The 24,880-nt window shown below is 40.3% G+C and overlaps 1 protein-coding gene across 1 annotated transcript; it reads left to right on the forward strand.

Moving 5' to 3' along the window:
• The first annotated feature begins 18,657 nt into the window (after positions 1 to 18,657).
• LOC124119822 (polypeptide N-acetylgalactosaminyltransferase 13-like) lies at positions 18,658 to 24,121 on the forward strand. The gene is made up of 3 exons (XM_046482473.2): positions 18,658 to 18,953; positions 21,076 to 21,771; positions 22,073 to 24,121. The coding sequence occupies exons 1-3, from the start codon at positions 18,766 to 18,768 to the stop codon at positions 23,004 to 23,006; spliced, it is 1,818 nt and encodes a 605-aa protein (XP_046338429.2). The 5' UTR covers positions 18,658 to 18,765; the 3' UTR covers positions 23,007 to 24,121.
• The last annotated feature ends 759 nt before the right edge of the window (positions 24,122 to 24,880 follow it).

Raw genomic sequence — 24,880 nt, forward strand, 5'->3', positions numbered from 1 at the left:
TGCTGTGTTGATGGTGGGACACGTGGTTCTGATGGGTGTTTCAACAGGCCCACAGTTCCAACAGGACGGCAGCGAACATATGGGGTATTACTCCTCACTAACCACTCATAGAGGAAAGACTGTTTGTTGGAGGAAAATTAGATTCTTGCGACCTTTGATTGTAGTCTCTGCTTTGTTTAACCTGAAATCAAATTGTGTCTTAATTGTTTGTGGGGAATACGGAATTAATAGATATTTTTTTAGATATCCCAAGTCAGTATTTTTAAACTCTTTGTTCCTGCAAGTATGAAGTATAGCTTTGGTTATGTTTACATATATATTTCAGACAACGCTGACGTTCGTACTTGATATACCAATATGGACGAAAAGGTCCAAGGCGCCACAATTTGCTGTGAAGAGTTGCGTTCCTTATTTGTTCCAGGTTCAGCTGGTTGTAGTTCGAATCCCAGATTCGCCCTGAGTAACATCTTTGGCCTGTCAGCACAATATCCCTGGCGTTTTGAGCGAAATTCCACCCTTCGGTCATTCCTTTCTCGTTAGGCTAACCAGCCGGAATTCACCTTTTAACGCAGTGCTAAATCTAGCTCACTGATTGATATTGTAATACAACTGGAGCCGTTGTCCATATTTCGGGGAGAGTAAGAACAAAGTTAGAAGAAAGGAGCATGTCGTTTCATAACGTATTATCAAAGTTAAAATAATTACTGTAATGTACATGAACGAAACTTGAACGAGCCATACGCGCTTACACCAAGTATTACTCATACCCCTCAGATATACAAAAATGTATTTAATTTGGTCTCTTGTCCAATTAAAATTATAATCTTGACAAATTCGAGCCTGTGTATAGCTAAAATGAAACAAACAAGAAATAGTTATTTGTTTGTGATGTATTTTATAAGGGGATCACAGCTGTGTTTTGGATCTTAAGTTTGCAATGTTTCGGCGACTGTTTGGAGCCTTGAAACGTTTTAATAACGTGTATAATTTTGTACAGTTACGAAAGGTTTTAAGTCATTGTATATGTTCTCCATATCCACAAGTAGTTGATCATCTGGAGTGTTAAGCGTGCATTCTATTTTCAGTGGTGTTTCTCTAATACTGCAACTCGTTCACGGCTACAACCTTATTTGATATGTGAATATTTTTTGTGTACAATGTTTATGTTCATTTACGAATTGAGAGGCTTTAGGTCCAGAGAGTAGAGGTAAAAATTGTGAGTGGAACAGTAATTAACGGGAAGTTATATGGTAGCCCAGGTTGGCTAACAGTCAATATACAATGAGCGCTTTTGAGCAGTCAGTCTGGAAACTATCGCTATATAAATACCAAGTTAATAATAATAATAATACAATGAAATGGTGGTGAGGATTAACAACGGGATTAGCGCCTAATACATAATGACAATTAAGTTAATGAGACATGCACATGTCATGGCTACAGGGTAATTGGGTAATTGGGTAAAATGTTCTTCAGACAATGGTTGTCGTTTTATCAGTCGCTATGACACAATGTATATGTTCATTTACGAATTGAGAGGCCTTAGGTCCATAGAGTAGAGGTAAAAATTGCGAGTGGAATGTATGTGTAAACATTAGAACAGTCAACGAAGGATACATTGATAGAAATTGTTATTAGCTGAGTTCTTGATACTTCTCCCAATTGAAACTGAATAGGTCGTGATATTTATCTTATCGGCGTTCCTTCAACATTTTACATATTCTTCCTGTTTTATGAAATAGCATTATACACATACAGTCGTAAAACCCGAATGTAACTGATAACTATGGTCTTATTGTTACACCAGGATATGATAGAATGTAGTTATTTTTCAAGAACGAAATGTTTTTGAGAACACGGAATACGTGTATTTACAGGCGGTTTGTGCATGTGTCACTCCATTGGTTACTTTGTGCCATCTCCATGGTATAACAACGGATAGCCACTAAAGAAAAACACTCATGACTTAAAGATATTTTATTGTCGAAAAAGTACAAAAGAGTCAGGGGAAAGGTGGCTCAGTAATGAGTCCCTCTACTTTCAAACATTGTTGAGAAATGCTATACCGTATAAACAGTTACTGTAAACGTACGTTGTCAAATATGTATGTATATATACACTACAAATGTGAAAAATGTAAGAAATTTATTTTGCTCGCAATGAAGGCACATGTGTACATTACCGTCACATAGCTGAACTGATCAATGAACTTAAAACACCAATTGAAACAGAACTCCCGAAAAGTATATATCTATCGACCAAAAAAACACGTCCCGCATTTCACACACATATTGTTGATGTTAATGTACAATTCAATCGGTTCCTGTGACAAAATATATACATGTATATGAGTGAGTGAGTGAGTGAGTGAGTATGGTTTTTACGCCGTTTTTACGCCGTTTTTAGCAATATTCCAGTAATATCACGGCGGGGGACACCAGAAATGGGCTTCACACATTGTACCCATGTCGGGAATCGATCCCGGGTCTTCGGCGTGACGAGCGAACGCTTTACCCACTAGGCTACCCGATCGCCCCACATGTCTATGAACAAAACGAAGTAACATTAAACGGTCCAGTTGTCCATCCTGACAAGACATCAGTTCAGTGGGCCAGGTGTTGTCACGTGGATACTTATGTGTTATTGCGTGGTGCTCGCGTCCGTATGGTGTTACAGGGAAGACTGTCAGCTGCGCAATGAAGGCACCCATCATGATACACGTTGATAGGTTTCTTTGTCATGTGCTAGTGTTCTGACTACATGATTGTATTATAATATGCCCCAGCTACATTATTAGAAATGCAGTGTGTGATGGAAATGTACTAAAATCTTAAGAGATCACATGACTTGAATGGAAATGAAGGACTTGGATGTTTAGGAGCTATGTTATAGCACGGACGCGACACGGTGAGTGATTGTAACCCCCGTGACCATGACAACTACCTGACAACTGCCTTGGGATCCTGTACCACACTTCCACCAAATGATCGACCCCTAAACTCAGCGTTTAATGCTTGGTGGTGGCCTTAACGCTTCGAGTCTCATCCGGACTATAAGTAGCGCGGTATTTTGCGAGATCTTACTGTTTGACAGACGTTGCGATGATCGGTCAGCGAGTTATGGGTGACCGAAAATCTTGAATAACTAAAGAACGAGAGAGTGAGAGAAGTGTCACTGGCCAAACACGACGAAACGTCGCCATCGTAATCCCATCCCGAGTAATTGAATACACTTCGAATGGCTTCTTGATGCATTTCATCAGCTTTTGGTGTAAAAGTGAACTTGGGTGACATCTAAACCTTGGCAGACAGATTTGCCCTATACCAGTCAATGTAACAAAAGTCACAGGATTAAAAAAATCATTACATTCGATCTGATATGTTGTTGCAAAAACGCCAGTCGTTTGTGAAACAACTTTGCACAACTGAAGTGGTATATAAGAGTTAGCCTTCGGTCAGCTGACAATTACTGCGCGAACGAATCTAATTCGAGTAAACCGCGTGGCGAACTCGCACATGGCACAACTTCTCGAAGTGTCTCTTTACTTGCAACGAAACAACCAAAAAACTACCAAATGGTATTACAAAGACGTTAAGTTCAATACCACAATACCACAATGAACACATACCCATATACAGTTTATTTCGTTGAAAATGTCAGAATGGAAACTATGTTGACTTACATTGACATGTAACATCCCTATGAAACAATCTTTGAGCCAGAACCAACACCTTTTGACAAGGGAATTCCAAATAAAATATATGAAAACTGAAACCTCATAACAGTTTGCTTAAATTTTTCCCATTTTTCACATTTGTGCGCCAGAAGGACAAACACGACAAGTCTCGTCATTCTAAAAGCGACTATAAATTAACTTATAAAAAAAAAAAGAAGTCATAATGTCGATAATGTGTAGTTTATTTATACATAGATCTACCATCTTTGGACATGCCAGTAAAGATACAAAATATAAAGCTATTCTCGATTCGATTTCTACAAATAAAATGATCAATTTGAAATATGTAGACTCGTATACCTGGTTAGCACATTTATCACCACGTATATTCCATAATTTCCCGGCGCACACTAACAACAGTTTTGTCCAAACGGTCACGATTCAACAGTCTTGACTTGAAAGATACCTTGAATTCCTCCAAGTATTTCTTCTGTCCAACATCGACCAATAGTTCTTGTCAATGGTTCTCCGAACTCCAATATTTCTGTCGTGAGGGGCGGAGCCTCGGCCAAGCCATCTTTGAGGAAATGTTGTCATACACGGGCGGCAAAAACAAAATGCACATTCCTGAATTTCCTGGAAACGATCGTCGATACTAACATTCAGATCACAATCTAAAACGTTCACTCCATCCACAGCATTAATAAAACTATGGGGTTCCTCTGACGAATGTTCTTCACGGGTGTCATCAATTTCAATTTAAGTCAATTTCTCTTCAATGGCTTCATCAATCGTTGCGTCACTTTCCCGCGTCTGAACACTGGCCTCACACGACGAAACGTCCTTCACTGCGGCATCGTAATCCCATCCCGAGTAATTGAATGAACGTCGAATGGCTTCTTGATGCATTTCATCAACATTTAGTGCAATAGCGAACTTGGATGACATCATGAAAGCGTTGAAATATATGAGCAATGAAGGAACCTGAAAGCGACCTGTCAAAATTTTCTTGGTTGTGATACCCATTAAAAACCGATTGAAATTGGAAGAGCTCATTATATGAAAGATATATTACACCTCCTGAAAAAGTTTCATGAATATACGATTTGTAGCGATTTAAGGAAATTTTCATTATTTACCAAGAATTAGTAACATATAAGCATATTCAGGCATGGATAGTAATCATCAATAAAAATTTCAACTTGTGGAAAGCACCCTCTACAACCCTACAAATATTAGTAGCGCGTTGATTTGGACAGCTGTTGCTTATGGTGTATTATATTTACAAAACCTGTGGCGAACGAAATAACATATGCAACTCAAGTTAGGTTCTCTCAAAAGTTTCAAAGTTAAACTTTTATCAAAAGCGAAAGTCACCAGTCACACGCCTATGGGTTGGTTACATAAGCCACGCTCGCTTTTCTCTATTTGTTGTCTGCTGATTTTATGCAACCGATCTATAGAGTAACGAATATTGTTAAAAATGGCAGGTATTGCTAGAATGTTAACGGGATTAAGAGAAAATATTCGAAAGACAATCCGGAAGCTGTGAAACGTAGAAATTCGGAGAGAAAAACTTCGCCACAAGGAAAAAATAACATTTCAGCTGAAAACAGAGACGAGATTAATTTATGAACAAGCGAAGAAAATCAAAACTTTTCTTAGACAAGGGAACACTAGTCTTGTGACAAACAAACAACTTCTCGATAATACTCTCTCATATTATATTCAGAAAAATATCGATCCAGTCCATGCACACATAACGAATGATGCAAACGAAGAGAATATGACTGACGAATCTTTTACTCGTGATTCTTCATTCTGCATGTGTGAAAATACGTACGAATGCAATCAAAAGGTTTTTTTGTGCCTCTGAAAATGCTCTTGAAGAGCTCTGTGATCGATTTTATTCGCACGGTTTATCATGCTCGTTTCCTGCTCAGAAATTGGACATGAAAATGATTGGACATATTGCCTATGTTACTTTCCGACGAGAAAAGCATGCCATAATATGGCCAAGTTCACCCTATCTTGGTAACACATATACTTTTAAAAAAAAACACGCAAAGCCAGATTTGTGTGAGGTAGGAAAATACATTTATACGAGGGACCGTACAAGGTATCGAGCCAAAATAATGTGGAGAGAATATTTGGTGATTGTAGTCATCTCAGTTATCGGTACATAGGAAAAGTCCAAGGTGAAGTTCAGCTACCATCAATAACGCATATGTCCCCTGTTGGAATCGATAGCGGCCTGACTTCTCCTGCCCATGGAAAGACGAGTATGCGAATCACATCCTGGGGAATGGTAGCCCACACTGCCTGCAACGCAAAAGCCAACTGCTTCAACGTCTGGGGTTGTGGTTGACGTCGCTGTAGCCGTCTATCCAATTCATCCTGCAGGTGCCCTATCGGATTCAAATCCGGGGATCTGGAGGGCCAGAGGAGAACATCAACGTTGCTGTTGTGTAGATAGGTTCTTGTGATCCGTGCTGTATGCGGTCAGCGTTGTCCTGCTGGATAACGCCGTTGCCGTTGGCTGAAATTGGGAGGACACGTGGTAGGAGAATTTCGTTGATATATTGTTCAGCCGTAAGATTGCCCTGGATATGGGCCAAACCTGTCCTGCCATGAGGAGACATACATCATAACGCTACCCCCACCAAACCTGGCCACTTCCTGTACGCAGTTTCCGGCGTAACGTTCTCCCCGTGGTCAGTAGATCCGTGCCCTTCCATCACCTCGACGGAGGAGAGATCTTGATTCGTCGCTGAACCAGACATCTCTTTATCGCAGTTGATGCCCTACCCTGTGTTGACCGCCCCAATGCAGTCGTTGTTGACGATGTTGTCGACTCAATATGACGTGTCGAACAAGGACGTCCTAAACGGTTTCGTACAGTCTGCTCGGAGATTCTGCGCAGTCCAGGTATTTGGGATGCGTTTGAGGTAGCTGTGGTCGTCCTTTCACGTAGGTGGTGCAGTCGGATGTAGCGATCTTAGCAGGGGTGCTTACTCTTGGTCGTCCCGACCTTTGCCGATCACGTGTTGACCCATGCTGTTGAAACCGATCCCATAGCCTTGTGATGGTGCTGGGCGTAACATTGAAATCTCTGGCTACAGCTGATCTTGATTCACCTGCCTACAAGCGGCCTATGACGTTTTTTCTTTGCACTTCTGTTAATCTTGGCATGTTGTTGAACAGTCACTATTCGACTGACGCAGATGTCAGGCAATCAAAAACTCTGCACTTTAATAGTGCTGCTGCACGTGCAGGAAGGTGCAGCTTCATGGCCCTTTTGTTAATGCACTGGGTGCGTTTTATTCCGAATCGTACGTGTTTCCCAGCTAATGGTTTGCATGTCCTTGTTGTGATCATTTTGATCCGGGAAATTAGTCACTGACACTTTAAAACATTAAACCTCTTCATTTTGCACCTCTTGGGCCGCTAATGTTGCTTTTATGGCCCAGAGTATCCGTATTGCCTTTCCTTTTTTGAAGAGTATATTTGGTAAACTCTCGCATGTGTTATTGATACCTTGTGTCTAGAATGTTACCCAATTAGTACGACAGATTTTCGAAAGCAGCTGATATTGGAAGACTTGGTGCTGATATTGGAAGACTTGGTTCAGCTTACATATCTGAAATGTTTTCAATCTATAAAGAAGTCGTTTTTGATTTAAGTCGTGAATCATGCGAGGATGCACTTTTTAGAAAAAGATGTGACCTGCCCGAATATGGTTGGAATTAACATTCTTACTGACGACGCTCGCCGTGGCACACGGAAAAACTCTCGTTGTTTGCATTGGAGCTAACACTCAGAAAGTTATCAGGACGGAAACTGTATCTAAAGTAGACAATGCCTGCACACAAAAACACGAACTTATTGGAACTCAGCGTTTCTATGAATAGCTTGATAGTGTTGACAATGGTGTCTCAGTACATGTGAAATTACGTTGTCATGACAGGAATCTGGTCATCAATACATTTATCAGCGACGAGCGCCCCGCTACAACGTCAACAAACGACACACGGCACGCTACGATAAATGTTACAAAGGAGGTTAAATGTGTGTGTTTAGGTCCCAATACAAAGAGGGTGTGACGTGACATCATGAGTTATCGGACAAAGCAGGAAGTATCAAAACTCATTTCTATTGGTGCATTAGAAACTGCGATCAAGATGCTAACAAACTCCGCGATAATATTATGAATGTGGTCAACCATTACAAGGATATCCATAATAACTGTTCAGAAAGGTCTAGATGTAGACTCGACGCGCACTATAAATCATCCAAAACACTGATTTTATACCCAAAGGCTGAGCTACTTCTGTATCAAGCTTTGAAAACTACTATTGTGTATAAACATACCGACGACTACGTTCATTGTATGGACACTTTCGCTGAAAGTTTCAACAATTCATTGCTGCAATATCATAACAATGACGATGTTTATCGTTTTCGGACGAATATAACTGTCTTAGACTGGAATGAACGTGTAAATAGACCAACAACATCATCAAGATATGTCATGGATACTAGAAACACCATTGCCAGGGACGAGACTTAAGTTCTCAAACGGTAAACTTACAACATGTGGGATCAGATTTGGAAGGTTGCTTGGTTGGTTGGTTTGTTGTTTTACGCCGCACTCAGTAATATTCCAGCTATATGACGGCGGTCTGTAAATATCGAGTCTGGACCAGACAATCCAGTGATTAATATCATGAACATCGATCCACGCCATTACGATCGATGACATGCATCAACCAAGTCAGCGATCCTGACCACCCGATCCCGTTAGTCGCCTTTTACGACAAGAATAGTCGCCTTTTACGGAAAGCATGAGTTGCTGAAGACCTATTCTACCCCGGAATCTTCACGGGTCATATTTGGAAGGACTACGTCGTCATTTTCCTCGAGTAAACGTATGTACATTTTCCATAACGATGTTAAAGGTTTAACAACGTTAATTTGTTACCTACGATGATGTGCATAATGGTGTTCACGCGATGCCGATTACCACACGTGGGTTACTATAAATAGCAAGCTCCGCCCATTTTCCCTTATACCTAAAATATTTACTGCGCATGCTGCCCGATTAGGCTGACCGGATGTTGGGGCTTTAACGCCTGCCAACACCATGTTCACATTACCGCTTTTCCTTTACAATTCCATAACAATGACATTACGAAATTAATACCCTTAAGGCATTTAGTAATCCTAGCTTGATAACGGTGTAAGAACCTTCACCGAAACGTCGCTCCTAATTGTAAAATAGAAGTTGTTCATCCATATATCTTATCCTTACTTGGTAGTAATAGAAGAAGTAGAAGTAGAAGTAAAAGTTGTAAAACTATAGTTGCATGGTCCATGCTATTAACATGCTGCAGCAAAATAACAGGAATATATTTTACAGGGTAAACAAACAATCACTTATACCTTGGAAAGGCCCGGTAAACGTTTAATGTAGTTTCATATCATATAACTACGATCATATGATCTGTTCAATGATACAAAATCGATACGATAGTTATAGGTTAACTAGTTTACTGTGGTTAAACTACCTGTTTATTGATTATTGTATGGAAAGCTGTTTCGCGTTATGTCTGACCATACGTTAGTTGTCGCTTCACGTGTGTTGAACAAATCCATTAAGTAACAGATGTTACCCTGAACACTCAGGGTTGTTCCATAGTTTATTCTATATCCACGTGTGTAGTTCACCATAGTAAATATAAATTGTCAATGCAAGAAAAAAACAGTCACGATTATCCGCCGATACAGATTCAGATTGGCGTAAAGAGCACAATAGTTGTGAAAATTGAATATGAATAGACCAGTGAAGTCACACTAAATTGTTAAAAGATGGAGCGTATGAGAAGCAATGAGTATGATAATTCCATTAAATGGCATACAACTGACGGCGTCATCCTAATATTTCAAATATTGTAAAGTAATGGTCTTTGCACCAAAAACTCAGATTCAAACTTTATTGATGAAGGGACTCAATTAGAAACGCTGGGTTGTTTGAAGTAGTAATACCAACTTTTACAATTGAAAAAGTTTGACTCGATCAGTGATGTCCTTACGCTACCTGAAGAAAGTATCCCTTTTGTTCGCCCTATTTTGAGAATGCATCCCTTTTGTGCAAGCCCCTATCTGAAGAATGAATCCCCGGGGTTTTCCGAGGCCCTTGTCTGAAAAATATATCCCTTTTGAGCAGCCCCTGTTTGAAGGAAGTATCCCTTTTGTGCGGCCCATGTTTGAAGGAAGTATCCCTTTTGTGTGGCCCCTATCTGAAGGAAGTATCCCTTTTGTGTGGCCCTATCTGAAGAAAGAATCCCTTTTGGGTGGCCCCTATCTGAATAAAGTACCCCTTTTGTTCGGTCCGTGTTTGAAGGAAGCACCCCTTTTGTGCTGCCCCTGTCTGAAGGAAGTATCCCTTTTGTGCGGCCCATGTTTGAAGGAAGTATCCCTTTTGTGTGGCCCCTATCTGAAGGAAGTATCCCTTTTGTGTGGCCCTATCTGAAGAAAGTATCCCTTTTGGGTGGCCCCTATCTGAAGAAAGTATCCCTTTTGTGCGGCCCCTGTTTAAAGAAAGTATCCCTTTTGTGTGGCTCTATCTGAAGAAACTATCTTTTCTGCTGTCTCTGTTTGAAGGAAGTATCCCTCTTGTGCTGCCCCTGTTTGAAGGAAGTATCCCTTTTGTGCGGCCCCTGTCTGAAGAATGTATCCCTTTTGTGCGGCCCCTGTCTGAAGAATGTATCCCTTTTGTACGGCCCCTGTCTGAAGAAAGTATCCTTTTTGTGCGGCCCCTGTTTGAAGAATGTATATGTCTATATCGAACCACTGTAGTATCTGCTAATTTTAATCAATGTGGTAATGTTCCAAGATTGACATGACACTCTTTGAAATCTTGGTAGAAAGAGCATATGCTCGACTGTACCTCCAAAATTGTGAAATGTAAACACATAAGGCTGGAACAGCTGGAATATTGCCAACATTAAGGGAAAGTTGACTGTTGGAAAATTGAAGTCATCCCTCTTGTCGTTCATTCTTGTGGAGAGTGTGTAGAAACTCTGAACCCTTATGCATAGATCTAAATATGAAACAGATGAGGTGGTCTCACTGCCCCAATTTGATTCTAGTTCAGGTGGGTAAACCAGTGAGCGATATCAGCTGAAGTTAAACGTTTGGGCAAAATTACCTTGTTTTGACTTTACCAATCCGAGCAGAAATTCAGATGCATAAAGAAATAGATCAGCAAGGAGGGAGGCATAATTGGTCCCCATGTGGATGTCTACTTCTTGCCTGAATGTCTTTCCCTGAAACTTTACATTAGTGTTATCAGTGAGGAAGTGCAGTATTTCACAAATTGCCCTGAACCTTTGAGTGAGTGGGTGAGTTGGGTTTAACGCCGCTTTTAACAATATTCCGGTTATATCGCGGCGTGTCAGCTTAATGTAGGAGGAAAGCCCGAAGTGATGAAGGTCACAGACGTTTACCACTAAGGTGAAACCCACGAGCACGGGTATGGTGCTGAGAAACCTAGAAACATAATCGGGGCGAACCGGGATTCGAACCCACAATTCCTGAACCTTTGGACATGTCACTGTGTCTTTGGTCACTTAGTTTTGTAACAAAGCCTCATGGATGAAGGAATGAAATTGTTCCTCATGCTTGTCATGTGGGATAGTGGCGTACTAGTTGAAAAATCATTTGTTTTGACAAAATTGAACTTTGTTCTTTTCTGAGATTGAAAAGAGTGAGGGGCGGGGCCAAATAGGGGTAATTTGACTATGTTGCTTTAAGCGACTTCTTCTCTGGAACTAAGAGACAGATATCAACCATATATTGTTGGAAGCATTCTCTAATGGTGGGGATTCCAACTGGAGAAATGGAGGGGCTGAACCCTTCCCCCATCCCCGGGGACTAAGGGGCGGGGCTAAAAGGAGTTTATAACTTTGACACAGTTAAGATCCCCACCGTATAACCATATGTTGATTGGTTTGTTTGTTGTTGAACGCCGCACACAGCAATATTCCAGCTATATGACAGCGGTCTGTAAATAATTGAGTCGGGACCTGGCAATCCAGTGATTGATGTCATGAGCATCGATCCACTCAGTTGGGATCTATGACCACCCGATCCCGTTAGTCGCCTCTTACGACAAGCATAGTCGCCTTTTATGGCAAGCATGGGTTGCTGAAGACCTATTCTAACCCGGATCTTCACGGTGAGAGGAATGCACATTTGCTACCAGGACTGGCCCTTCTGTTCATCTGTCCGGCACTCCCAAAGGAGTAACCAGATACATTGTTAACATTTGTTATAAAGAGAGTAATACCTTTGATATGATTTTTCCCGGATCATAACATGGAAACGGTTTAGATCTTAGATCTTAGAGAAATACACGTTCATGCTGTCAGATTTGCCATCCACCCATTTTAAATGCTGGCAGAGTCAAAATTACGAATCTCTCCAACCTAGATCAATCCACGAAGGGTACATTCAATGCCAGATATGGCGTTTTTAGTTTGGCAAGATAACAGGCCTTCAATAGGTTTTGTGCAGTATGTTTCAGCTGTAAAGTTGAATTGAGGATCAGTTATGAAAATAGTTTTGCAATTTATTGTGACACATAATGGAGAAGGGTGGGGTGGGGGAGGAGGGAGTGTGTGTGTGTAGTTTTACTGTCTTGGCCCAAACGGTTTCTATTTTGTACATTATGTCTCGAGTATAAACTGCTGACAAGCTGACAAACCGACTTGGTTCATGTAAATAAGAGCGACAGAACCCAGAGTCATTCATATGAAATATCTGGCACTGTTTCTTCAATATCGTCAAATATGTGAAGCAGTGAGTTCCAGGAATATCTCTCTGCATGTTTGTAACTAGATATCAGGTAGGAACTCGTTAGGATAGAGCCGTAACAATACAATCGAGTAATTTACAATTCACAGATAGTGCAAGCAATGACTTTAGACTTTCATTACACCTTCAAAATTGTTCAATAGCTGAGTCTTCATACAGATAGAGATGGATCGCCCATTACCAACATGTAGACTAGAACTGAAAACACAACAACTTAATCAACACGTTCTTAACGTATCGATTATGGCATAAATAACTTGTCTGTGACTCGCACCGATTTGAAAGCATGCAAACAAACAACATTAATAAACGTGCGCTCTGTTCTGGAACAAGTGAAATCGATTTGCTGTGTCCTAAACGCCCACGCCCAGTACATTGTAAATTGTGACAGTTATTACGTGGATATATTCTTTACGCTTTTTTTCACAATCAGACATGTCCAAAATTAAATGGAGCATAAATCAGTGTCAGTCAAAGGCATGCCCTTTCCTCTTTTTATAGTACCATAGCCTAATGTTTTCACTTAAAAAGCATAGTTTTTTATATATTTTTACGAAATATTGAGTACTTTACTCGTTACTTCCATCATTTTCTCGTAAATTCGATTTTTTGGGGGATGACGAGAAAATAATTGAAATTGCGAAAATTAATCGAAGTAACGAGAAATGTTTATTCGAAATCCCGAATTTTCATTTTTATGTGGAAATACGAGAAAATAATCGAAAAACTCGAAATTTTGTAAAATAACTAAAAATTCGATTAACGTTTTTATGCTTCCAACGTGGCACCATTAGGCTCTCATTATAGTGACTTCTCTGGGGAAATCGGCAAATATCAGTCCTTTGAAATGAATAGGACCACAATCTCAGATTATTTTGCAAATGACGAAGTCGTAGCCTAGGCGATCAACTCCTTTGTTACAAATGACGCTTAGATACAATGTTGTCACATTTAACTGATTAATTCAACTATATATCAGGAAAATTACATTGTTTTATGACATCGCCATGTGTTTACACACATCGTGCTCAAATGCAATATCGAATGTCAGTTTCAAGGTTATAACATATTTATGCCCAACGTCCTAGGCTTAGCAGCCCTCGTGGGATTCCGGGTTAGAGTAGGTCCCAAGCAGTCTATGCCTGTCGTGAGAGGCGAATAAGTGGATCGGGCGCTCAGGTTGGGGGACTTGGTTGATTGCGTAATCGCAACCGAGAAGTGGATCGTTGCTCACAATTTCCATCACTGGATAGATTATTTGTAGGCTGCCATCACATAGCTAGACTATTGATGAACAATAAAGGAGGCGATGGGGTCGCCTAGTGGCTAAAACGTTCGCTCGTCACGCTGGGCCCGGGTTCGATTCCCCACATTTTCTGGTGTCCCCCAATGTGATATTGCTTGACTATTGCGAAAGGCGGGGTAAAATCCAACTCTTTCACTAAACAACAAAGACACAAAGTAAGTAGTATGTTTATGGTTAAACATATATTTAGATGTAACAAAGAAAGATGCGAAAATATTCAACTTTCTTTAAACCTTTTATTTGAAATACAAAATATTTGAAATGGGGATAAGGAGGGGCTGGGATTTTATTGAAAAAACGAAATTGTCCCAGAAAGGTCTTGAATTTTGTTTTTGCTTCAGTCCTTTGAACACGTGAGTGTATATAGGGGGTGGGGTCCTCCCTCCCTCTTTACCTTCAGTCCTTTGAACACGTGAGTGTATATAGGGGCTGGAGTCATCCCTCCCTCTTTACCTTCAGTCCTTTGAACACGTGAGTGTATATAGGGGGTGGAGTCATTCCTCCCTCTACACCCACAGAGCTTTGAACACGTGAGTGTATATAGGGGGTGGAGTCATCCCTCCCTCTTTACCTTCAGAGCTTTGAACACGTGAGTGTATATAGGGGCTGGAGTCATCCCTCCCTCTTTACCTACGGAGCTTTGAACACGTGAGTGTATATAGGGGGTGGAGTCATCCCTCCCTCTTTACCTTCAGGGCTTTGAACACGTGAGTGTATATAGTGGGTGGAGTCATCCCTCCCTCTTTACCTTCAGAGCTTTGAACACGTGAGTGTATATAGGGGCTGGAGTCATCCCTCCCTTTTTACCTTCAGAGCTTTGAACACGTTAGTGTATATAGTGGGTGGAGTCATCCCTCCCTCTTTACCTTCAGAGCTTTGAACACGTGAGTGTATATAGTGGGTGGAGTCATCCCTCCCTCTTTACCTTCAGAGCTTTGAACACGTTAGTGTATATAGTGGGTGGAGTCATCCCTCCCTCTTTACCTTCAGAGCTTTGAACACGTGAGTGTATATAGGGGGTTGAGTCATCCCTTCCTCTTTACCTTCAGAGCTTTGAACACGTTAGTGTATATAGTGGGTGGAGTCATCCCTCCCTCTTTACCTTCAGAGCTTTGAACACGTTTGTGTATATAGTGGGTGGAGTCATCCCTCCCTCTTTACCTTCAGAGCTTTGAACACGTTAGTGTATATAGTGGGTGGAGTCATCCCTCCCTCTTTACCTTCAGAGCTTTGAACACGTTTGTGTATATAGTGGGTGGAGTCATCCCTCCCTCTTTACCTTCAGAGCTTTGAACACGTTAGTGTATATAGTGGGTGGAGTCATCTCTCCCTCTTTACCTTCAGAGCTTTGAACACGTTAGTGTATATAGTGGGTGGAGTCATCCCTCCCTCTTTACCTTCAGAGCTTTGAACACGTGAGTGTTCATAGGGGGTGGAGTCATCCCTCCCTCTATACCCTCAGAACTTGCAGTATTGTCATTTGGACATGATGTCACCAACCTCAGATCAGGCTGTAATGGGTTCGAATCCCTGCACGGCGATCACAAATGACCGTGTGAGTGATATGAAGTTAGTTCATATTTGGGACTTGGTCTGAGGACAGTTCATAAGGTAAAGTTTATTAGCTACTGTCGACTAAAGGCCGGTATAGAAAGAGATTCGGATACCTAGTTCTGATAGACAAAGAAACAACACATTACTTCAAAGCAAATATCGAGAAGGGAATGTCATTGATTCATTTTCACAAGATTAGGACACTGAGGGATAAATGGAAGTAGTATTGACAGGTATACATCTCCACAATGTTATCACGATAAATAATTATCTGACTGAATGCCTAAATCAAGGCGATACCAGACACAGAAACAAAAATGATTAAGCCTCCACTCACTCACTCGCTAGCTCGCTCGCTCGCCCGTCCGCTCACTCACTCGCTCGCTCGCCCGTCCGCTCACTCACTCACTCACTCACTCACTCAAGATTAAGACTGTTTCCCCCTTAACAAGGCCCAGAGTAATGGAGTGTTTGGATTAACGAGGTCCAGATAAAAGCTGTTTCCGCACTAACAAGGTCCAGACTAACGGTGTATTCAGACTGACGAGGTGGTCCAGACGAACGAGTGCCAGACCAACGGTGCTACACTATCCAAGTAACCAGTTACACCTCGACCTCCCAACCAGAACACGCAGAACGACCAATTAAACAGTAGGGTGCGCGGTATCTTTAGAGTTGTTAGAACAATTATGTTTGACATTTTTGCGTTTCGTTGATTTCCGCGTGTGAACAGGGCTGCCACATATGACCACGCACAGCTACCATGCAGAGATGAACGAAACTCTGTGCTTACTAAGTACGAAAGTTCCTGGTCTTTAAGCTTAATTTGAATTCTCACCTTTCGCCTACACAACACAACGAAGCTGCATAAAACACACATGACCTAAACAACACAACAGACCTGCATAAAACACACATGATCTACACAACACATCGAATCTGCATAAAACACACATGACCTACACAACACAATGGACCTGCATAAAACACACATGACGTACACAACACAACGAATCTGCATAAAACACACATGACATACACAACACAACGGAACTACGTCAACACAAATGACCTACAAAACACAAAGAAACTACATGAAACACAATGACCTACACAACATAACGAACCTGCTTAAAACACACATGACCTACACAACACAACGTACCTGCATAAAACACACATGACCTACGCAACACAACGAAGCTGAATAAAACACACATGACCTACACAACACAACGTACCTGCATAAAACACACATGACCTACACAACACAACGAATCTGCATAAAACACACATGACATACACAACACAACGGAACTACGTCAACACAAATGACCTACAAAACACAAAGAAACTACATGAAACACAATGACCTACACAACATAACGAACCTGCTTAAAACACACATGACCTACGCAACACAACGAAGCTGAATAAAACACACATGACCTACACAACACAACGTACCTGCATAAAACACACATGACCTACACAACATAACGAACCTGCTTAAAACACACATGACCTACACAACACAACGTACCTGCATAAAACACACATGACATACACAACACAACGGAACTACGTCAACACAAATGACCTACAAAACACAAAGAAACTACATGAAACACAATGACCTACACAACACAATGGACCTGCATAAAACACACATGACCTACACAAGACAACGAATCTGCATAAAACACACATGACATACACAACACAACGGAACTACGTCAACACAAATGACCTACAAAACACAAAGAAACTACATGAAACACAATGACCTACACAACATAACGAACCTGCTTAAAACACACATTACCTACACAACACAACGTACCTGCATAAAACACACATGACCTACACAACACAAGGAAGCTGCATGAAACACACATGACCTACACAACACAACGTACCTGCATAAAACACACATGACATACACAACACAACGGAACTACGTCAACACAAATGACCTGAAAAACACAAATAAACTACATGAAACACAATGACATACACAACACAATGGACCTGCATAAAACACACATGACCTACACAACACATCGAATCTGCATAAAACACACATGACCTACGCAACACAACGAATCTGCATAAAACACACATGACCTACACAACACAATGGACCTGCATAAAACACACATGACCTACACAACACATCGAATCTGCATAAAACACACATGACCTACACAACACATCGAATCTGCATAAAACACACATGACCTACACAACACATCGATTCTGCATAAAACACACATGACATACACAACACAACGGAACTACGTCAACACAAATGACCTAAAAAACACAAAGAAACTACATGAAACACAATGACCTACACAACATAACGAACCTGCTTAAAACACACATGACCTACACAACACAACGTACCTGCATAAAACACACATGACCTACACAACACAACGAAGCTGCATAAAACACACATGACCTACACAAGACAACGAATCTGCATAAAACACACATGACCTACACAACACAACGAATCTGCATAAAACACACATGACCTACGCAACACAACGAAGCTGAATAAAAAACACATGACCTACACAACACAACGAAGCTGCATGAAAAACACATGACCTACACAACACAACGAAGCTGCATGAAAAACACATGACCTACACAACACAACGTACCTGCATAAAACACACATGACCTACGCAACACAAGGAAGCTGCATGAAACACACATGACCTACACAACACAATGGACCTGCATAAAACACACATGACCTACACAACATGGGTACTTACATAGAAACAGAGTAGTCTACATGACACAAACCATCTTAGAGGGCATACTTCCATAATAAAACCACTGCTCCCATCAGGTAATTTATTTATTTCATATTCAATACATTTCCCCGAATTCTCCCACGCTCATTTTGTCATTTCTGGAAATACAGTGTGATGGATACACGACCTGTATATATTCTTGGAGTATGCAACACCGAGTAAAGCCGTATCCCCTGCTGTCATGATCAAGTAAAATAAAATCAGTCCATGTTATTCTGAGGGAGTGTTCATGCATAATGAGACAACTATAGTCTGGGAAAGAAATCCAATACATGCTATATTGTTCTCCTCCGATTTTGGATATACGACATTTGCATGTGTGTGTGAATGGCGGTATTGATCAGAGTAAAGCAATCTACATCCAGCTTCAACACATGTTGCATACTCCAGTTTCGATTTTGATTGCAAGCTTGTCCACTACGTGTATAGTTTATGAACTATTAGCGCTTGTATATAGAGCCTTACGCAGTCTAACAATAAAGTTTGTACACCAATGTGCAGTCTGTCCACAGCACATCATGAGAAAACGGGTAAATGGGTTACTGTGGGCAGTCCTCGCAGTTCTTTGGTTTCTTTTCACGACTGTGTTACTCTTTGGAATACTGTCCAACATAGTCAACCAAGATAGACAGGAGGAGGATCGGAAGGAGGAGACAAACGTCAGGCGGAACCTTCCTCAGACGAGGATTTCCACCACCACCAAACGGTACGTTACTGATAAAGGACATACTTATATGATTATCTTGAGATTATTGAACAATGTGTGATGTCAAAACGTATGTACCATTATTGCCATTATTAATTCTGATACCATCTATGATCGCACAAATATGATGCAAGCACAGAAATACGAATGGTCGGCAACTTAGGGGTAATTCTTATAAGACAATAAATATTTACAATCGAAACTTCAAGGTCCGCCATTTTGCAAAGATAAGCGTAGATTTTTTTATAAAATAATTATGAACGGTAATTTGTTTGTATGTGCACATTTACTTTTGCTGTTATTCTCTTATCTTTTATTTTTACTTCAAAATCACTGTAATTTCCTACATAAAATAATTTATGGAACGTTCTGTGGGCATCAGGGCAACTGTCCCTAGACAACGGCATCCCTACCCAACAAATAATATGATAAAAGTATCAGAGGAAAACTTTTATAAATATTACAATTTTATCAATGAAGCTCCAAATCTATTTATTCCATTTCATGCGAATAAATACGCGAATATGTAAACATGGGGGCAAGGGGTACTGTCCTGTGGCAGCTGCCAGGACGGCAGTGTTCCTTGAGGCTATTACTTTAGTATAAGGTCTATAGCGTTCACTGTGTACATGTACTTGTGTAATGACTGGCTGGGTCAGGCTATCCTTGTAAACATGTAGACCTGCAGGATAATTTGGAAAATAAGATTAAGTTAATACAATAGCAAAGGATTATTAAGAGAAAGTTCATCTGCATTTTATTGAAGTAAAGTCGACAAATAAGGCCCTTCCCGTGTCTATAAATTCATATAAACGCAAGTAGGTCAACTGGATTGGCTGCCATTAGAGACATTATTGTAAATGAGTCAGATTAAATCGAGCACCGGTTAATTACTCTGTGGCAGTAGGTTACATACAACGACATAAACTTCATAAACTCAGATTTCAGAGATGACAATAATGACTTTACATGAGAATGAATATGAAAGGTAAAATAAGAATCCAAATGTGCACATATCCGCAACATGCGTTCCGAAACAATATTCATACAAGACGATGGATAAATAATCGCAAAGAGCCCAAATATGATTTTAAATAATTTCATAAAATGAAATTAGTTTCATACAAAACGATGAGATTCAACGCAGGTCACTTTATTTCTTCTATTCCTTTACAAATGTCTTTGCTTAAATTGAAAAATATGTATAATTAATCATAAAATCTAAATTACCAGACCGAATCGCTATGTATCGGATATCCACACATTTATGCTGGTAACACGCGTTACCCGGATGTTAAAACAGATGGTGAAACAATACCAAGTATTCAAAACAAAGCAAATTGTCGTCATTGTTGTCGATATGAGCGGCGCGCACTACTGGGATACGGTACTTCCGGACATACCTGAACACTTGAGGATTAGTGATCGTACGTGGATTCGTTATTTGGCTTTCATATAATGGAATACATCGATTTAAACCTTTGTTACGCATGAATGAATCACATGTTTAATATAAACGATATGAATATATAAACAGTATTTGATGAGAGAAATACGAGTTTTAAATTATGTACCATTAATAGCAATTGCAGCGTGATTTCTTTTTCATTGTTCAGCGAAATTCAGCGGTCAGTATAACGATCAATTGTAACACACATTAAGGGACATAACAGTCAGTTGTGACACAAATCACGGGACATAACAGAACATAGAACATAGAACATGTCTTAAACCATTATCAGTCTACTGCTCCAACAATACGACTAATCGATCTTTGAAACAGCCTGTATAGTATCGACAGACGATGGGGTGGGGGACAAACATCGTCGTTTAATGTCAGAAACTGTTTAAGCGCTCCAACACAAGTTGGCATATGCTATTGCAGACCTAATCGTGCACTGAACAGACGCTATTAAACCATAAATTAGCTGCAGCTGTATATACAGCCCGCCCGGAATGTTATCCTGGCTGATAGTAACAGTATGCCCTGGAGTTATATATGTTACTGTCAAGTTAATTGTAACAAAGCGAACTTTCTGAAATTCCAGTCACTTCTTACAGTTAGCCTACAGATATAAGGTATAGTTTACGAACAACAAATCTCATTATGATATCATTTCAGGATGATCGAGTCACTGTTGGAAGAGAAAACTGCAAGAGCATATAAGTTTACTAGATATTCACTTGATGTTCAAAAGTCGCGCAGGCTTGATGCACATTTACGTAAAATGTTGAAAACACACAAACGACCTAAAGATAGTTATTACAGTTTCAATGTCACAAGAAGTGAAACGCTCTCAGTCACGCGAGATGTGATAGACGAGAGACCAGATGAGTGCAAGAAAAGGATGTTCAACTACTCGGCACTACCAACTCTATCGGTTGTCACTCCGCTCCACAACGAGGCTCTTACGACACTATTACGTCATGTTCATGCCATTTTAAATCGGACACCTCCGAAACTTCTCAAGGACATTATATTAGTAGATGACAACAGCACCTTGTCCTATCTAGGGTCTGACTTTCAGGAATATTTAAAAATTCTGGATTCCAAAATTCAAATAGTTCGAAATACACAGCGTGAAGGGTTGATATTGTCGAGATTGAAAGGAGAGGTGATGACACAAGGGGACGTGGTCGTATTCATGGACGCCCACATGGAGGTGTGTGAGGGTTGGGCGGAGCCTCTCCTGGAGAGGATAAAGAGCCAGTCTGCAATTGTAGTGCAACCTGACATTGCTGCAATTGACGGTGATACATTTAGTCTCTACACAGGGTTCAAGGTCAAATTCAGAGGAGGATTTGGATGGGACACGAGGTGAGATCACATATTTGTCCCTACATCAAGCATAATGCCACCTTAAAGTCCGTGCACCCACATTGTATATACGTTCCTTTTTTTAAACCCTAATTGTCACATTTTCATTTATGAAAAGTACTTTTCTTTATACGTGGTATATTTAAATACAGGAAATCAAGAAATCATACACTCATGCACGTTTATATATATCCTATTTATTAACTGGGTAATTAAATACAAATACGACACCATCTTGATGTTTGGTGTCACACTTATTCCTGAGAAATCCTAACTGTTCGTCGTGTTTGCCCCGATATAGGTACAGCTGGTTACCGCTGCCGACATACCACAGTCAGTTCCGGAACAGTGAATGGGATCCAATTCCTGTTCCCATCCTACAAGGTTCCTGCATCGCAGTCAGCAAGTCGTATTTCCATACTGTCGGACGCTTCGATGACGGCCTTGAGATCTGGGGAGGAGAACATTTTGAATTGTCCTTCAATGTATGGATGACGGGTGGTAGAATTGAAACCATGCCCTGTTCAAAGGTGGGTCACATCTTTAAAAGCAATAAGTACAGCTTTGGTCAAAAAAAGGATAAGAATTATATCGTTGCAAAGAATAATATGCGTGTGGCAGAGGTTTGGATGGATGAATATAAACACATAGTCCGAGCTGCTGTCAAAGCTTGGCAGAACCCTCTACCCGTGTTCACAGACGCTGATTGGAAGTCAATAGGAGAAAGAAAGAAAATGAGAAGGCGACGTAAAAGTGAATCGTTTAATTGGTTCTTGAAGAATGTCATACCTGAATATAAGATTCCATCGAAAGACGATTCCTTTTTTGGAGAAATTCAAAACGTGCAGACGAAAAGCTGTTTTTTCGTTTTTGATGACGACTACATAGGAATGACGTCAAAATGTGAAACATTTGTTATTATTCCTGAAAATTCATTTGCCTTTGATAACTCTGGGAGGTTAAAATATGGAGACAAATGTGTTGGATACGATAGAAGAACGTATTTACTTCTGATCACTGAATGTCCGTGTAAACGTGGAGGGAAGGACGGGATAACATGGTCCTTCACGAATGACCAGCTGGTGCTGACGGAGAAGTCGGAAACGTTGTGTGCAACGCAGGCCAACTCGGGCTTCAGCATTCATAATGGAAAGGAAATTGTTCAGTTACAGGCTTGTGATAAGAAACGCAAAGTTCAAAAGTGGTCTTTTCAGTTTCATTTTCTGTACAAATGAGCAAGGCCATGATATGCCTTATAAGTGTTCGTAGTCTGACACTAACTTTGCTGGTGCTACAATACATGAACATGAAGTCGTAGATCATGCAGTGGGGAAACGGTTACTAGGACCCAAGGTGCAGGTTGCTGTTCAATCAGTGTAATATAAGAATTAGCATAGTAAGGGGGTGATTGACTGTATCTTCAGAAATATGACTGTTGTTTTAGCTATTCACAGCAAGTGTTGCTTTTGTTTCGCTCCTGAGTGAGGATGTGATTGAACTGCATAGACCATGTTCATCTGTTAGGTGAGGATATATCTGTATGTAGTTTCAAAGTGGAACGTGAAGGTTAACCCAGAAATTGGTTCGTACAAAACTAGATTGTGAATTCTGTAAAGGACCACGAACGAGCAATGAATAATTAACAAATTGCATTGAGAAACACAGTTTTAGGTTTACAATCAAACAAGACAATACAAAGGGTTAAATAAGTGGCAACATCAATAAGTACATGAAGTTAACATGCCTTAGAATTAATGTACGAATGTCCAGATTTGTTTTACTGTAAAGACAAACCTGTCTCTGTTCTGGCATCCGTAACAGTGTTGTCGCTCTTACGGATAGCTTTCCAGAGACTTACCAATCCCGAAACTTCTCGAACGATCAAGACTGTCATTTTTGTCAACAACCATTATGTTATCATGATCTGTGTAATCAACTACCATGTACAACTGTAGATATCGTAGTCTTTCTTCAAATTACAAACATAATACATGACACGCGCGATCGCACATATGAACTTTAATTCGCTGTGTAATTTTTCAAGCGTGCACAATGTAATGTCAAAGGAAACATTCAACCAAACCAATACTATTTTGCCTTTTTGTCGAAAGTACCATGATACCTATGCAATCAAAACACAATGGTTGTAATGGGAATTTTCGTTACAGTAATGATACTTTAGAGATAACATTTACATGTTACAATAGTTATAGTATATATGACACTTACACGATAGATAGATACGATTTATAAGATAGTTACACAGTGAATATACGACTGTTGCATACTGTATGTACGAGAGTTATGACAGTTATGCTATGAACACTTGAATAAACATGTGAGAAATACAGTAAATGTTAAAGGTACATGATGAATATTTGATAGTTACGAAAGATATGATAGATACACGATGAGAATACGATGGCTACGATGAATAAGAAAATTGAAGGATGAATATTCGACAGATATATACTAGTTACATTGTATGTTTTGTTTGTTTGTTTGTTTATTTAACGCCGCACTCAGCAATATTCCAGCTATATGACGGCGGTCTGGAAATAATCGAGTCTGGACCAGACAATCCAGTGATTGATATCATGAGCATCGATCCACGCAATTGAGATCGATGACATGCATCAACCGGATCCCGTTAGTCGCCTCTTACGACAAGCATAGTCGCCTTTTATGGCAAGCATGGGTTACTGAAGACCTATTCTACCCCGGATCTTCACGGGTCTACATTGTAAGTATGAGATAGCTACGGTAGATATGGTAGTTATACTGAGTATACGATATATAACATAAGTTGCATGGTGACTGTACCGTATTTACGATAACCATGATACCAGTAATAATTGCTACTGGTTTTGTTCGATCACTGTTGTGTAATGTCCTAACATGACCACGCTCGCTGCATCCATGGCAACAGATGTCCGCGGTCTGTTTGCTGTGTCACGCAAAGACTTTTTCTGCGTATTCAATCGTTTGTTGGACAGCTTGGCTTGCAAGCTGCGTCTCTCACACGCAAGTCGAGTATGCAGTATACATGTTACTTATTTTTAACAGTAAAGACAAGAAATACTAATAGGGCTAGATTGACAAAAAATTG

This window comes from Haliotis rufescens, unplaced genomic scaffold (genome assembly GCF_023055435.1).
Source record: "Haliotis rufescens isolate VD_foot unplaced genomic scaffold, xgHalRufe1.0.p SCAF_8, whole genome shotgun sequence".
Classification (NCBI taxonomy): Eukaryota; Metazoa; Mollusca; class Gastropoda; order Lepetellida; family Haliotidae; genus Haliotis; species Haliotis rufescens.